The sequence below is a fragment of the Prunus dulcis genome, chromosome 5, assembly GCF_902201215.1.
Source record: "Prunus dulcis chromosome 5, ALMONDv2, whole genome shotgun sequence".
NCBI classification, from domain to species: Eukaryota; Viridiplantae; Streptophyta; class Magnoliopsida; order Rosales; family Rosaceae; genus Prunus; species Prunus dulcis.
In genome coordinates, this window is record NC_047654.1 from 17789981 (window position 1) to 17806912 (window position 16932).

At 37.1% G+C, this 16932-nt stretch overlaps 2 protein-coding genes across 4 annotated transcripts; both read left to right on the plus strand.

Annotated features, from left to right (window-relative positions):
* The first annotated feature begins 1248 nt into the window (after positions 1 to 1248).
* Positions 1249 to 5730, plus strand: LOC117629315 (transcription repressor KAN1-like). Of its 2 annotated transcripts, none has more exons than XM_034361861.1 (5): positions 1249 to 2877; positions 3065 to 3141; positions 4026 to 4071; positions 4351 to 4507; positions 5391 to 5730. In XM_034361861.1, the coding sequence occupies exons 1-5, from the start codon at positions 1857 to 1859 to the stop codon at positions 5497 to 5499; spliced, it is 1410 nt and encodes a 469-aa protein (XP_034217752.1). In that variant the 5' UTR covers positions 1249 to 1856; the 3' UTR covers positions 5500 to 5730. The 2 variants fall into 2 exon arrangements, with proteins under 2 accessions (XP_034217752.1, XP_034217753.1); XM_034361862.1 differs by having other exon boundaries at positions 1253 to 2877; positions 5258 to 5730.
* Positions 5731 to 7219: 1489 nt separating this feature from the next.
* On the plus strand, positions 7220 to 14080 carry LOC117628712 (monoacylglycerol lipase-like). Of its 2 annotated transcripts, XR_004586007.1 has the most exons (8): positions 7220 to 8187; positions 10184 to 10222; positions 10312 to 10382; positions 12181 to 12245; positions 12374 to 12463; positions 12611 to 12703; positions 12850 to 13580; positions 13764 to 14080. XR_004586007.1 is itself a non-coding variant. In XM_034361215.1 (7 exons), the coding sequence occupies exons 1-7, from the start codon at positions 7508 to 7510 to the stop codon at positions 13249 to 13251; spliced, it is 1440 nt and encodes a 479-aa protein (XP_034217106.1). In that variant the 5' UTR covers positions 7230 to 7507; the 3' UTR covers positions 13252 to 13672. The 2 variants fall into 2 exon arrangements, 1 of the variants encoding a protein (XP_034217106.1); XM_034361215.1 differs by lacking the exon at positions 13764 to 14080 and having other exon boundaries at positions 7230 to 8187; positions 12850 to 13672.
* Positions 14081 to 16932: the final 2852 nt, after the last annotated feature.

Sequence of the window (16932 nt, forward strand, 5' to 3'; positions counted from 1 at the left end):
CACTTTAGAGGGTCCTCATATAATTTTCTTTAGGTCAATGGGTCCACCTAATTAATCAATATTTCTTGACTATTACACCCACCCCGAGTGCGAGTACTTCATTCAATTTATTTTATTTTTTTGCCATGCTACAGTACGAATATGGATCACCCTGCTGCATTATTGCTATTTTAACTCTTCTACGATGCACCGACACGTGCCAACCATCACAAACACGTTTTTGCGAAGCGATTAAATGAAAAGGAATTATTGAGAAAGCAGGTTGGGCGTACATGATGATAGGATATATACCATGCATATACCACAGAATTTTGTGTATTGTTACTGTCTGTTTGTATCTCTCCTTTTGCTTGTTTTATGCTGTTTGCTTGTAGCTTTCTTTTGCTTGGATACAATCCATAAACAATTCACAAGAGCTCGTGTGGTGTCTTGAGTAATTCTTAATTTGAATCCTCATTAAACATTAAAGTTAATAATTAATTAATGATCTAATCATTTAGCTTTCTACATATATAAATAATGTAGTCAGAAACAGAAACAGAAACAGAAACCAACTAAGTACATGGTTTTGGTATTCTAATTAATATAAGCATCTTTTTCATACATGCTAACTAACATGCCTATCCACTTTCGTACCTTTACAATTAAGGCTTTATATATGGCCTTTTTCTGTGCATATATTATATTTTACATCAAATATATATTAATAATGTATGTTAGTGTTAAGAATGATTGCGTACTTTTACCATGGCAGCACAGAATGGTAAAAGGAAATTAACTCGCCTAGATGGCATTGACAATGGAATAAAACAACATATACTGGTAATTTAACTCATGCGACATGCATGCAGTGGGTCAATGTAATTGTGTTGTCAATTTCAATTGTGTAGCAGCAGAGAGAGAGAGAGTTAGAAGGAGGAGGGTATATATATAGCGAAGAGGGTGGGGGAAAAGGAATTATAGATTTGTCGCTATTTCTCTCTCCTCTTATTTTTTCAAACCCGTCGTCTCCGGGGAAGGAGATGGAAAAAATAACACAAAATATATGTAAGAAGAAAGGAAATTTGCAAAAAAGCCCTTTGTTGCTGTTGCTGCAGTTTTGCGTGTATTGAGTGAGTGGATTGACTAGAAGAGAGAGAGAGAGAGAGAGAGACAGGCTTTGTTGGAGTGTCATTTTCCTATATATACTCTCGAGGCATTAGAAACTCAGACCCACATCATCTCTCCTTATTATTCCCAATATCCTCTCCTCTCCTCTCCCTCTCCACCATTTTCTTTTTCTATTATTAATTATTTGTTTTTATTTAGCAAAATACCACACACCTCTATCTCTCTCCTTCTCTCCTTCTCTCCTTCTCTCCTGGTGAGGATGTCTGTTTCTTGAGGAAGAGAAAAGTCTTCCCTTTTTTCTTTTTTTTTTTCCATTTAGCCTTTGTTTCTTTGTTTCTTTGTTTCTTTACAGCACACTCTCTCACTTTCTTTCTCTCCCTTTCTTTTTTGTTCTCAGTTTTCATTTGAAGCATACTAAACCCTTGTTTTCTTTGTCATCCATGTTAGGGAGCAAAATCACCATCATGAGTAGTCTCTCATAATATTCTCTTTCTTTCTTGTTGTTATACATATATGTGTGTCTGTGTCTGTGTTTTTATTTTTGAAGCAAACTGATGGATGAAATCAAAGAATACAATCACATACTGTATGTCGGTGAGTGTGTTGTTTAGGTTCTGAAATTTGTCAGTAGGAGAAGAAGTGGGTTATTGAGAGAGATAGCTGGAGCACTTTGTAGCTGTAGAGGGCAGCTACTGGGAATAAATAAAGACCTTCTTCTCTTTTTTTGTTTTAGTTTTTTTACAAAAATGCCTCATGAAAAAGGGATTTCAGAGGCTGCAGGCAGCTGCCGCTTATCTTTGAATCCGATTCCTGATCTTTCACTGCACATAAGCCCTCCAAACGCAAACACAAACAAAAACGCAAACAGTGCTCCCTCCTCCATTTGCACTGACCACCGCACAAACGAAGCACCTAATCATCACGAATCCGGCAGCTGCTTCGACATATGGCGCAGAGACATGGACGGCGATGGCCTGATTAACAAATCGCACAGTGACAGTTGTGTTAGAAGAGGCAGCTGCAGTCTAGTCGCAGCAGCTGATCATGACACTGAGCTCTCTCTTGCAAATCCCACAGCTTCGGAGGCTGAGAGCCGCTGGAGAAAAAACTATTTCAACACCCGGGGAGGCGGAGGAGAGGGTCGTCGTCATCATCTTCATCACCATGAAGAAGAAGAAGAAGCAAAGACCAGTATAAGTCATGGGTTTTCGATGCTGGATGTAGCGGAGAGGCTCAAACCCATCAAAGGAATTCCAGTTTACAACTGTCCTCCTACTAATTGCTCCTTTCCTCCCAACTTGGAGGACCAATCTCACTACTCAAGACTGGACCGAGATCAGAGGGATGATTTTGATTCTAACAAGTTGCGCTTGTATCTATCTAATTCCTTGAGGCCTGCTGCACCGGCTGCAAATTCATGTAGTGGTATGGGAATGGGAATGGGCTTTGAATCCGCCATGTCCCGGACGTTTAACGGGATGACCATGGACAGTCTAAGTCAACGACAACACTACTTTCCGTCGTATAATTTGAATCATTTGCAGCAGCAGCAATGCAGTGTTGGTGGTGTTAGTGGAGGTGCAAATTACAGTTATAATTATAATTCGGATTTGCCCTCTAATGGATTCATCATGAGATCGAGATTTACGCCGACTAAGCTATCTCAGAATATCAACAAGAGGAACATGAGGGCGCCAAGAATGCGCTGGACTACTTCCCTCCATGCCCGTTTTGTTCACGCTGTCGAGCTCCTTGGCGGCCATGAAAGTCAGCCCCTCCCCTCCCCTTTATCTAATTCATTTCATTCTCATTATATAATTATTTCATTTAGTTGGAATTAAATTATATGCAATAATATATATATATATATATATAGGTGTTGAAAACTTCTGTGGGAATTCTTCAACATTTTGTAAGTAGTCTTGTAATTAATTAATTGGTCATTTCCGTGTAGGGGCTACTCCAAAGTCAGTGTTGGAGCTCATGGATGTCAAGGATCTCACACTTGCTCATGTTAAGAGCCATTTGCAGGTACAACGCTAGCTAGCTACAGCTGAGGCTGGAGCTGATTGAATTTTTTTTGTATATATTTTAAAATAAAACAGCACTTTAAAAATCAATATCTTTGAATATGTATCGGCCACATTGATCAGATTTCAGATTCAAATACCTAATTTCTTTTTGTTTCTCTCTTAATTTTTGTCTCTCTCTCTCTCTCTCTCTCTCTCTGTGTGTGTGTATGTCTGTTTGTGTTTGACAACGTACTATATTGTGTGAGGGGGTGGGTGTGGTGAAGAAGGCAGCAGACTGGAGGCTTGAGACTTTGGGTAGGAAAGGGGCACAGTAGCCAAGGAAGGGAAGGGATAGAGAGGAGAGTACACTAGACTACTAGTACTAGTGATGAATTAATAATAAATAATAATATTATGCTTACTGATGAGATGAATGAATGAATGAATGAATGAAAGGAAATGGATGAATGAGATGAACAGTGGAGTCTGTTTCTGTTCCTTTTTTCTTTCTTGTGTTCATGTGTTCTTGTGTTGTGTGTGTGATATTACTACCGATACATAGAGATACAGGACAACTTCTGCTTTTAGACTGAGAGAGAGAAAGAGAGACAAACAGAGAAAGAGAGAGAAAGTAGCCATCATTTCTCAATAATACAAAGCATTTACTGACCTTACCAAACATCAACCTCGTGGTTATTAAACTACTGAACAAAAATCCACAAAGCCAACCAGCAGCATCTGCATCTGATTTCTTTATTTTTTTTATTTTTTTTATTTCTTGCTTTTGACTGACCCTTTTTTTTCTTTCTATAATTATTTTAATTAGTTATTTCTCTCATATGATATATCCTTGTTTTTATATATATAATGATATATATATCTCTTTCTCTTTTGCTTTTGCAGATGTACAGAACTGTAAAGAACACTGACAAACCTCTAGGTTCCTCGGGTAATAATTCCTATTGCTTAATCCCCAGCTGCTCTTGTTAATATCAGATTAATTATTACTTTGAATTTTCAAATTAAATTCCTTCCGTTTTGTGCATTGGAACATACTGTTTGTACGAGAATAAAGAATTCAAATTGAGCACACACAAAAGACAATATGTTTTCAATATCTTCTTTTCATTTACTTTTATTTTAGTTTTTGGGTGACCAGAAAGAAAAATAAAAGCAAAAAAGATCATGAATAATTTTGGTGGCTTAATTTAATTATATATGTATATAGATGGATCTGGTGAGGAAGATCTTTTGTCCACAACAACAACACATCATCATAATTCAAGTGCCTTACTTAACCAAAGAGGAGCCTCAAATTTAGAGCACGATATGGAACACCACCACCACCACCCTTCTTCTAACAATCTGTGGGGCAATTCTTCCAGGTATAATTATTTATTTATTTAACTCTCTCTCTCTCTCTCTCTCTCTCCCTCTCTCTAACTGGGTTCATCGATTTGTGTTATTATTGGTTGCTCGTATTTTTTCGAGTTTCCGTTGTCTTTCTTCTCCTATCATATATGTATATATATGCATGGGTAGCTTTTCCTTGAGAAATCAGAATCCACGTCCTCCCTTTCTCTGATACTAAAAAGTGCTTCCTTTTACAGCTTTTGCTTTCCGTTTGTTTCCTTTTTTCTTTCTCTTCCTCCTGATTATCGATGTGGTGGCCTCGTTCTTGCATCACTAAACTTGCACATGTTAAAGAAAAAATAAAATTAAAATCTGGAAACTAATTGATCAGCATGAAAAGTTGAATGCAAAAGCACTATACGTACACATTTCCACTTTTCTTTTATTTTTTATTTGAAGAGATTGCTTGCTTCTCTCTAATTAAGTAAGGAAATTAGGCACTTGGTGACCATATAACTTAATCCAATTAATTGCTTCTTCTTCTTCTCTGACCTTGATATATTTTTATACTAAGACAGACAGTCATTACTTAATCTAATTCAGTCATCCATTATCACTGTGTTAGCTAGTTACCATGCATGCAACCACTCTTGAAATAAACCAACAGAGGAAAAAAAAAACTGTTATTGCATTTTACCAAAAAGATCTTAACTATATAATAACTTCTGTTGAATGAAATCCCCTAATTGCTCTATCCTTTGTTTGTTCCAATATTGATGCAGGTATGATCTTCATTTGTGATTTGCATCAAGTCTGAATTCGTACGTAGAAGTTGATTAGGAATTTAGAACCTACACGCAGATCACTTTTGGAAGGAAAATTACTACTTATAGTTTATGAAAATGAACATTGCAGTAGAGGAGCATGGCTGCAAGCCGGTTCAATGGATCGAAATGGGCTTAGACCAGAAATGGTCTCTCACCATTCAATTATTTCCAGAACCCAATTTGAGGTAGTGAGCTGAAATTAGATCCGATACTTGTTGCATGCGTGAAACCTTTCATATAAGTTTTTCCTTAAATTTTCATGGAATTGTCTTATGGATTTTAAGAAAGACATAGTCAAGGCTAGTGATACCTGATCAAGTGTGCAACTTTATGCAATATGTATGATCCTTTTGTATGTCTATACATACCCATGTATTGGTAAATTGAGTAGATCATCATGATCAAGTGTACAACTTTATGCACTATTATGATCCTCTCTATCAATTGTACGTGCCACGTTCATGTCAAGACGCAACGCAAGAGTTTAGGCTCAACTTTTGCAGGGAAGCGATTTTGCACAATCAAAAAGTTTTATAGACCTAAAAAATCCAAGCTTGGAGTTCACCAGTTTGGCACAGCAAGGAACATGAGTAAATTATCAAGTTAGGCCGAAATGCCTCATCGCTAGTGAGTCCTAAATAAAAAAGAACACATGGCCGCAAAAATATTAATTAGTTCCATGCATGTCTGTGTGTATTCTCTTTAATTTGGGACAAAGTTGCTGTTGATGGTGATGTGTGATGTGTGATGTTTTGCCATTGCGTACAAGTCATGGATGAATCAAAAGTTAAAAGTAGAGAGAAAAAGAAGAAAGAAAGATGGAATCAGTAGTTTTAGTGGAGCATTATCTGCTGGTTTATATTCTCTCTTTTCCTCTCTCCCTCTTTCCCTCAATTACATTTTCCCAAACAACCTTTTTTTTCTTCTTCCATAATCTATTTTTAATGTGGGATCGTCTTTAAGTGACTAGCGTGTGAAAGCTTGACTTTGTAATCTAGCTTTCTTTGTGTCTTCATGTAGTACGTTCATTTGTTTTGTTAGATTTGGAGCCTGATTTGCCTCCCAAAAAAAGCTAAAAAGCACTGCCTGTTGATTCTTGATTAGGTGGGGAATATTTACATAACATATATGAGCTTACTTTAACAAGCAAACCCACATGCATATCTACTTATCAAGGACCATTAATTTGTTCATGCATGCATTATACACCTTGTGCTCCTTAACCAAATCTTATTTATATTTCAGCTGCGATTGGTTAATTACTTATATAATCTACTTTAAACCCCAAAACTTATATTTCAATCATACGCTTCAAGAGGGAGGAAATTCCAAAACATATTAGACCCAAAGAGCCACTAGCAGCCATGTCTGTAACCTAATTAACTTGACAGATCAACAATTAACTTGATCTATTATATTCAAATGGACCTATACAAGTGATGTTGGAAGAGGAAGAGGGATACAACCTTGGGCCTGGGGGCAGCGTTGGGTTTGGGCACTCAACTAGAATGAATTAGGTTTGGTAGTCTTCAAGTCTTGCAGGAAGCGGGCAGTGGGCGGCCCGATCTCAAGAGGCCAACCCAACTCTACCTGACCAAATAGTAGACAGTTTACAGGTGTCAACAGCTGAGTGACTCAGCCCAGACCCTTTCTCCTCAAAGGTCGCCACGTAGCACGGGAAAACGTAAGCAATTGCGCACCAGTCCGTCTCCACGTGATTGTATATGACCATTTCAAACCAGACAAAACCCCCACGTTGCCGCATATCCAACACGTGTCCGTCTCCTATCGAGACAGGTGTCACATACACATTGTATACAACTATACATTATTCTGGAGTGACACGTGTCGCAATGAGAAAACCCCGGTAAAAGATTGGGTAGGAACGCCAATTGCTGACGGTCTTATCCTATGCTTCTCTGCTTCAGTCAAATAAAAGCCATCCAAGGAAGGAAAAGAGAAAGGAAGATGGACCGAATTCAGAAATTTAATTTCCCAAAAATTCAGAATCAAAATATTAAATCCTAATTTGACCCGGAGTCTTTGCTATTTGCTGGTCCTTTTCCTTTTGCGATTTGCTGTCCATCTGAATTAATTCTAACACAACTTTCCAAGATTGAAGATTGGAGAAGAGCTTTATTTATTTATAGCTCTAAATTTGGCAAAAGAGCAACCGAGAATTGAGTTAACACACACAATTTTTTTATGATCTGTTTGGGAACAACAGCGATTATAGAAACTAGAATTCTGGTGTTTCATGTGAAGAAGAGAAACAGCCATAGAAAACCAAAGCAGCTATTCATAGAAGAAGCGGAGGTCCAATCCCAATCCCAAACCCAATTCAAGTCATCGTCTTCGTCGTCAGCATCATCAGCATTACTGCTGCTTCACACCAGAAGATCAAGCCTCAAACCGAAACACCAAATGGCGGCGGAGCGAGGCAACGATGCGTCGTCGTCTTTGATCTTAACTTCTGGGGCAAGTGGCCGCATAAACGCCTTGTTCTCGCTGCGGGCGTTGCGGAGTCTGATGATGCTGATTAATGCCTTCTTCCTGCTCCTCCTGCTTCCCTTCCGCGGCCGCAAGCGAACGGCGTCGTCCTCCTCGTCTTCTTCTCCATCGATCATTGCCTTGGCGGAGAAGTCGCCCAAGGACGAGAGGCAGCAGAGGGGGCCGGTAGTGCGGGTGCCGACGGCGATTGTGCCCTGGAAGAGCAGCTCGTCGTCGCCGGTGGACCAGGAGGTGGCGGCAAGGAGAGCTTTAGCCAAGCTTAGAGTTGTCCAAGATGATGATGAGAATTCGGTCAGGCAATTTTCCATTTTTGGAACTCCAAGAGGTGAAACCCTTTTCACGCAGAGTTGGACTCCCGTTTCGGTTAACGTCAGGTAATTTTGATTCTTTTCTTCTTCTTTAACGAAACTTTTTAGTTCCTGGAGCTCAAATTTAGGCTCCTACAAAAAAAAAAAAAAACAAAAAAAAACAAGAGTAATCTTAAGAATGAACATGCCCTGGAACTGGCCAATGCAGAAATGTACTTCTGGAATTGAAAGTTTAAATTCATTTTTTCTTCCCCTTTCACTCTTAAAATTTACTGCATATCGTTTCCTACGGAGGAATCTTTTTGGCAATTGTTTAATTAGGAGCTGCCAATCTTATTAATGTAGTTAATGAATGAAGAGATAGATCAAACTTAACATCTTTTTGGCTTCTTTTCTTGATTGCATCGCCATTGTACTTTTAAATTTGAATCTTTCAAACTTGCAATTAACTTGAATGCTTTGTCAGTTTGTACTCGCTATAATGTGTGCTCGTTGTCATGGAGCTGTTCTTAATGGCTGTAATTCCAACTTCACACTTTCCTTTTAGTATATACAAGGCATATTCTAACATATCCAATATATTATCGGCCTGGACATTCCATTGGACCCCAACTAAGTATTATGCATACCATATCCACAAGGAATAAAGTAACCTCTAACCTGCAGCGATTGTTTTTGTAATTCCCTATACCAGGACCATGCCTCGAGGATTGCAATATCCGAGTAAAGCCAGCAATCCTTTTGTGGCTTTTTAAAAACAAAATATCCCTTTTCATGAGGACCTTCTCTTTCTTAAGGTCCCGTCTCTAATCTCTTGTCCTTGTGCCTGCACGATAAATGCAATGTTTACGCAATGCATCTGGATTTTCAGAAAATACACTTCTTGGTCATTTCCACTCTGGCTCTGCCCAGTGTTCTTGCCTTCCTTTATTTGGTATGTAATATGTCAAATCAACTACCAAATTTAGAGCCGACTGTATGACCTGACAAATGATGGGTGGAATCTATGGCATAATGAGTTGGATTATATTGCAGGGACCATTTTGGGGCATTGTCTATTTTCAAGAAAACTATCAAGATAAGTTAGTTATAATGCAACCAATTTTATAAAAATATAGGATGTGGGGAGGTCGAGAAAAGGAGCTAGTACTTTAATATTTCCTGGACAGGGTGGTGCGTTTGCTTCAGTGGTAGGACTAGTATGGTCTAAAAGTCAGTTAAATTCATAATGAATTGGTTGGACTTTGCACAACTTTCTGATGAATCATTTCATCTAAGGTTCATGACCACTTAGTAACTCTTGCTTGTTGACTATTCTTCTATTAGATATGTTCAAGTAGAATGATAATGTCAGGAAACACCTGGGCAAGTGAGCTGTTCTTGATGACAGATCCCCTAAGCAACACCTGGGTTTTATCAGAAGTTACTGTTGACTTCATAAACTTGTGTAAAATAACAACAGCATCAGTTATTATAAAGAAATCATAATTCCTAACTTTACTTTGAACCCCTAGTAGATATAGTAAATTGCAGAAAAAGATTCTGGATAGACAATTATCATTCATATCCATACGTTTTAGGTTCCAAATTAAATATTGATATGGCTCATTGTTCACTGCCCTTGCTCTGCTAAAGTTTGGCTGCCCTTGCTTAAAGATTAAAGGACAATCCAGCATGGATGATTGGAGAACACTTTTCCGTATCTGTATTCATCTTCCATTCTATGCAGCCTTCCATGGGATTAGTTATTAAAAAAAGATCTGAAAGAGAATCTTATCTGTTCAGAAGTTTGAGAAGCTTGATTGACTGGGACAGCTGCCTTTAGTTTTTTGTTTTCTTTTGCCTGAGGGATGACCTTCAGTTAAGTCAGGTGTATTAAATATTTAGGTGATAGTCATGTGGGCATGTTTACAAAGTAAAGCAGTCCAAATTTATATCAAAATATGTTCGTGATTGCATCTTTTGTTCTTAGGTCTTATGGATCCTACCGTTAAGTGCATATTCACTTCTCTTTTCATCTTTTTACAGAACTAAGTTGCTAAGCTAATATTTACACTTGCAGGGGCGTTGTCATTCTTATGCATGGCTTGAACGAACATAGGTTTGTCATTTGTACATAATTCCCATTTAATTCTACCTTTAGTTTATTTTAAAAATAAATATATTAAGAGATTTATATAATTTGAACAGTGGCAGATACAGTGACTTTGCAAAGCAGCTGAATTCTAATGGCTTCAAGGTTTATGGAATGGATTGGATTGGTAAGTTCAAGACCATTCTGACTTTCTGATCATTGCATTTAACCTTCTTAACAAGTCTAATTGATCTGTATGTTCTTTCTCGAAGATGATACCTCAAGTCTAAGACAATTAATGCCAGTTTCCTGTGTATGTCATTTTAAACTTGTATGCTCACAACCTTATCATACTTTCTGTTCCAGAATTTTATTGGGGTTTGGCAAGTTACAAGCGAATGTGCATAGAGATAACATGATTATTAATTTGTATGAACTGTTGGTTTTCCTTTCATTTAAATTAAGCATTATTAGTTTCATCTTTAAGGCTGTGAAAAGTTTGGTTATAGAAATATTAAAGGCTGATTTCTCTAAGGACAACATTTTACAAGTCTTTCTGATCAAGAGGGAGTTGGTGCAGTACAATTCTTGAACCTTACCATGGATGGCTTATTACTAAAATACTACAGCAATAAAGTTAAACTTTGAAACTATAGCAATCCTACCGTATTTACAATCTGTTAAACATCATTCAAAACATGTAATTTATATCCACGTTTGGTCAACTGGATAACTAGTTAAAGCGATCATTACTCCTGTCAACAATTTTTTTTTTCCTTCTTTGTAGTTGTGTATAAGCTGGAATGAGCACCGTTTTGTATTGTTTTTATCACATTCTTGTCATGTTCTGTGTCATCAAGATCAATCTTCTAGGCAAGCATTGTGAGTGCTATACAAGAGATAGAAAAAGAAATAGATCCACAATTAGAGCAATGCCTCAGCAGTTCCATTTTCCACTGTTAATTTACTGGGAAGGTCAATAATGAACCCGACCACATCAAAGTATCTTAAAATGGAGCTTCTCAATTGATCTAATTTGACCAATTATTTAACTCCATAGTCTCAATATTTCATCTAGTGTGCCATGACTCTACCTTCCTTATCCAATCAAAGTATCTATGTACCCGATATCTGTCCCCCCCGTTTACTTCTATCTTTTCTGTGGTACAAGAAGAACCTTAACTTTTAGATGAGGGGTAAATTTTATCTCAAAAAATCTAAAATCTCATCCTTTTCTTAATTACTGTTTTCATAGCCTAGAGATCACTCTCTTCAACAATGCATATATATTTGGATGTTGCAGGGATTGAGTAAATTGGATGCCCATTGGTGCGAAAAGGTAACTTGTGAAGCTCCTGTTTATAAGTAAGCTTATTATTTGTGTGTTTGTGTCTAACCTTGTATGTTTCAAATTCGAAGAAAGAGAGATGTACGCTTTGGAAAATAAGCGAAAGTCTTAGAAACATCAGTTACACATCTGTTGTCTCTATCAGAGTGAGAAAATTTCAAACATTATAGAAAGGTTTAAGCTGAATTTGTACTTAGGTACATCCCACACAGCCATCCACTCGAAAGGGTGCAATCATGTATGACGTATTTTTCTGTTCACTTAAAATGCACTTGGAAACTTTCTTGTTTCAGGTGTGTAATGGGTTATATTTTGTCTTTGGTTTTAGTCATGTCTGCTTCTTCTTTTCTTTTCTTTTTTTCTTTTTCTTTAACGTTTGAAAAAATAAAACTATTGTCTTTGTGTATTATTGTTAATTTGAACGGAGCCTTCTTCTGCCTTTTTGTCTTCTTGTTGATTTCATTGCAAATTTGTGGTGCAAATTGATGGTCATATAGATAATAAATTAAGATTTTGAAGGGTAAATCATAAACCTGTGGACTTACTACTTTCCCTGATACATTGCGCTATATCTTCCAAAGTATTAGTTCATTGTTTTCTTTCTTGTATAACTGTTCTCAGTGACTTTCCCATATAGGTCATGGTGGGAGTGAGGGGCTTCATGCATATGTTCCTTCTCTTGATTATGCTGTTACGGATATGGTATGTTTCAAGGCTCATTAACAATATCCTGATGAGAAAGTAGTTTTTAAATCCAGTTCTTAATGATGAGAAGGAACTTTGCTTTGATTAAATATTTACGTGTGTTCTCGCACTTTAATTTTTTGCAGAAATCATTTCTTGAAAAGGTTTTAGCTGAAAATCCTGGCCTACCATGTTTCTGTTTTGGACATTCCACAGGTGCAGCTATTATACTTAAGGTATGGACTGCAGGAAGTGATTTCTTTCTTGCAATTGCATGAATGACTTTCTGGTAGTCACTATTTTATCGACTTCTGTTTATTCACATTAAATCCATTGACTGGAATTTAATCCGAACTTACACTATATTGGAAAACTGATTTTAGGCAATGCTTGACCCAAAAGTTGAGTCCAGCATAGAAGGTGTGGTGCTGACATCACCTGCAGTTGGGGTTCAGCCTTCGCATCCAATATTTGTGGTCAGAAAAACCTCTTCTATTTTATCTAATATTTATGTACTTTTGAGCATAAAAACAATTACAAGTTTGCAAATGCATATCAAATTACAAAGATTCAGTAAGTCAGGTCATCCCCTCACCAGGCTCACCTCCATCTATCATGCCAGGTAATTGCTCCAATTGCCTCATTTTTGCTTCCAAGATACCAGATAAGTGCAGCAAATAAAAAGGGCATGCCCGTTTCTCGTGATCCAGCGGCTCTAGTTGCCAAGTATTCAGACCCTCTAGTGTACACTGGATCAATCCGTGTGAGGACTGGTTATGAGATTCTCCGAATCACATCCTACTTGCAGCAGAATCTAAGCAAATTGAGAGTCCCCTTCTTGGTTCTCCATGGCACCGCTGATACTGTTACTGACCCTGAAGCCTCCCAGAAACTGTACAATGAAGCCTCCTCAACTGACAAAAGCATAAAATTGTTTGACGGGTTATTACATGACCTCCTCTTTGAGCCAGAACGAGAAGCTATTGCCAAGGACATTATCGACTGGTTGAATCAGAGAATATGAAGCTAGGTAGTCTAGTGGGAGATCAAGATTGATAAGTTGTGGGACAGAAGGAAATTGGGTACGAGTGACCATTTTATGGATGCTAGATGCTTTGCATTGAAGCAGAAGATAGAAAATCTTATGTGGCGGAATAAATTCAGCTTATTGTGTTGAAACTTGAAACCTAACAATGTGTTCTTCTTCAATATTTAAGACATTATCTGCAGTTGTAAAGGAGTGCCTCCTTAACAGTTTATCTCTTCATTTTCCTTGGAAAGATGGGGTTGCTTGCTGGTCTGAAGCATTTTCCTATCATAATTGTTGGCTGGCAGACCAATGGCCGTGATCAGGTAATTGTTAAATGCTTGAGCTCCTTTATATGTTGTTTGAAATTGAAAGCTTTCCTATAATTGAAAGTGAAAAGCAGTTACTTTTTTGTCAATATCTTGAGATTGTGCACGATACAAGTTTAGTTTCCCCATTCCCTTTGGTGTGGAATAAATTTTGAAAGACATGAACTCGTGCTAAAGCAGGTACATGATCCCACCATAGCTGCTTCGCTTCGCTGATGATAAAGCATGATTGGGTTTCCTCAATCCACAGTTAGAATTTTGTGTTGTTTTCTCTACCTAGTTTTAACGGGTGAAGCAAATTCGTATATTTAAACTTTCAAGGGAGGTCACCAAACATTTTAGCTGTGGGTTATAATTAACATGTATTTGTTAAGGGGGTGAATGATTTATGCCCCCACAAACCCAAGAATTTTTTATTTTCTTTTCTTCTCCGCTTCCAATTGTTTAAGGGAGGTTTTCAACTTTATCAAACTGGGCCATATGAAGTTATCAACTTACACTGCCGCCCAAAAAACAAAAGAAAAGATTGGTTCTTATCTTGGTATCCAACCACTAAATGCGCACTGATTTTTCAGAATCTTAAAAGATTGGTTGTTCTCATCGACGTTTACCAAGAATAAGAAGAAAATAAAAAACATAAGGCTAGGTGACTGGTCATCATTTACTCTACACCTAGAATGAGCCAAAGTGTCAAATGGAGGAAACACCAATAGTTGTGTAAATCATGCATAACAGGCAGATTGATTGAGATGGATGAACCTTCACACAGCCTGTTAGACTTTTGAAATAGTTGGTGAGGTGAAAGAAATGGAGGAACTAATATTAGTCTGAAGCTCAACTGAAGCATTGGTTATGTTATGTATGATGCTAAAAATTGAAAGCGAGCACCACATCAAATCAATAATTAAGTTGACATATATCTCATCTCATGTTGCAAAGCATGCAGTAAGAGCAATACCAAATGGGGGACCATGAAAATATTCGTAGCATAAATCACAAGTGCCAAAAGAGTTGTTAAATGGCTTGACGTTTTCAGCTTAAGGATTAGTTATGCCTGTGGTCAATAATTCAAATTACATGTTCATTAGTGCCGGTTTTAAAATAATATTTGTCAACAGGTATAGCCCAGTGAAAGGAGGTCTTGACCTGCCTACAAGGGTTTCAGGTTCGAACTCTATGGCATCTTGATTGTGTGTGTGAGAAACTCTCTCCCCTGTTAGACAAGGGTCGGTTGTACTTTAAACTTCTAGTTAAATTATTGCATATTAATTCAATACGTTTTGTTCTTCCTTTTTTAGATGAACCTGTCAAGAAATCAAGACTAGTTGCCTTGCTCAATTAGGGAAACAGACAAGAAGCTAACTGACATTGAGGTTGAAAGCCATTACAAATAAATAGTAGTATACACGTATTTAATTAATTTTTGTTATGAATAATTGATCAATTCATGGGTTGTTTCCTCTATGATCTATCACTAATCCATCTTTCCAGCATTTGATTATATATAATTAATCAGATTGTCACCGTGATAAAAACCAACCAATCCTTTTCTGACAGATGCGATATATAAGAACAAATAGTGGTGGGTGGGTTGTGTACTTAAATTATACAACTCCAATTCAACTCGAAAAGGCAAGGAATTGGGTAGTAGCCAGTGGGAGGACCATTCTCAGATTACAAAGGGTATATATATGGACTTGTTAATTAATTAATTAATTAATACTATAATGAAACTGATTAGCTTGATCAATGACTATTAATTAGCATTATTTATTTGGACTCTTACGACAAACCAGTTTCCTTGGTTCTTTTTGTTTTAAGTGACAGCTCCCATCACTATTTATTCATTACATAATACATTACTAACTTTTTCAATGGGATTCGTTCAGTCAGTGTATTAAGAAGAAGAAACCTTCACAGATATCTTTCTTTTTCCAGATGATTTATTTTGGTAATAAACTAGTTAGATTGTGTAACTTATGTTGGCTCTTTTTCCGCCCATCCAATCATTCCTTTTCATATATTCAAAGTCATAGATTAAAATACTCAAGGTCATGAAATTATTATAATTAGCATTGTGTTTAGGGATGGCAACGGGTCGGGTAGGGGTCGGATATGATAATACCATCCCCATCCCCGCCCCCGTCCCCGAACCCATCCCCATTTATTAGGTTTCGGGGAATTCCCATCCCTGTCCCCGTCAGGGGACTATCCCCCATACCCGCCTCGAATCTCCTATTTTTTTGCATAAAAAAATATTTATCATACATTTTAACATTAAGTTTCATATTAAATTATCATTCAACACATCCAAATTAACTATAAAGTTTAACTCAACTATTCAAAATCACATCAATATGAAATTCCATAGAAAATTAGGAAGAATTAGGAGAGGGAAGTTAACTTATGGTTAAACATAAATATTATAAATATTTATTTATTTATTTAAATATAAACATATATATTTTCGGGTTGGGTTCGGGGATGGAGACGCCAATACCATCCCCTCCCCATACCCGTCGGGAATTTTTCAAGTTCGGGGATTCCCGTATCCGGTACCCATTTAGCTCCGAAATCTCCTCCCGTTAGGGTCGGAGACCCGACGGAGACCCGCTCCTACGGGGATTTTTGCCATCCCTAATTGTGTTTTTATTATGTAGTTGGAGCTAGCTTGACCTAGAATTAATCATGTAAATTTGCAGCAATCAGACAGTCTAATTTCGTCATCAACCACATAGACATAGCTAGCACGGGCCACCAAGATGGTCCTGACTCTTTGAAACAGAGTCTGAATTTAAATTCTCAGCAAGTTATGCATAAATCCTATTAATTACACGATGCAACAACTTTTTCGAGTGGGTTAAGCATTATAAGATCAACCTTTTTTCAGTCGTTAATTATGCATGATTCTGATGATACGTTTTGATGGGATACCTAATTTTAAATATAAATTCACCCACACCATACGTGTATATATTACTGTGATTCCATTCATATTCAAAGTAAATAACCAACAATTAGACAATGCATATATATAATATAGGGAGATTTTTCAATAAGTATTTTATGTTAAGAATTGGTTACGTACTTCTAATTTTAGTCGTTGAACTGTATTCATTAAATGCGTTAGTAGTTTATTAGATGCAATTCAATGACCGAAATTAGAAATACTTCTAATCTTAGCCGTTGGATTGTATTTATTAAATGCGTTAGTAGTTTCTTAGATGCAATACAATAACCGAGATTAGAAATATGTAACTAATTCTTAACTTAAATACTTATTGAATTATATATATATATATATATGTGTGTGTTAATAATAAATTGCTCAAGTATTAGGGCCAACCAT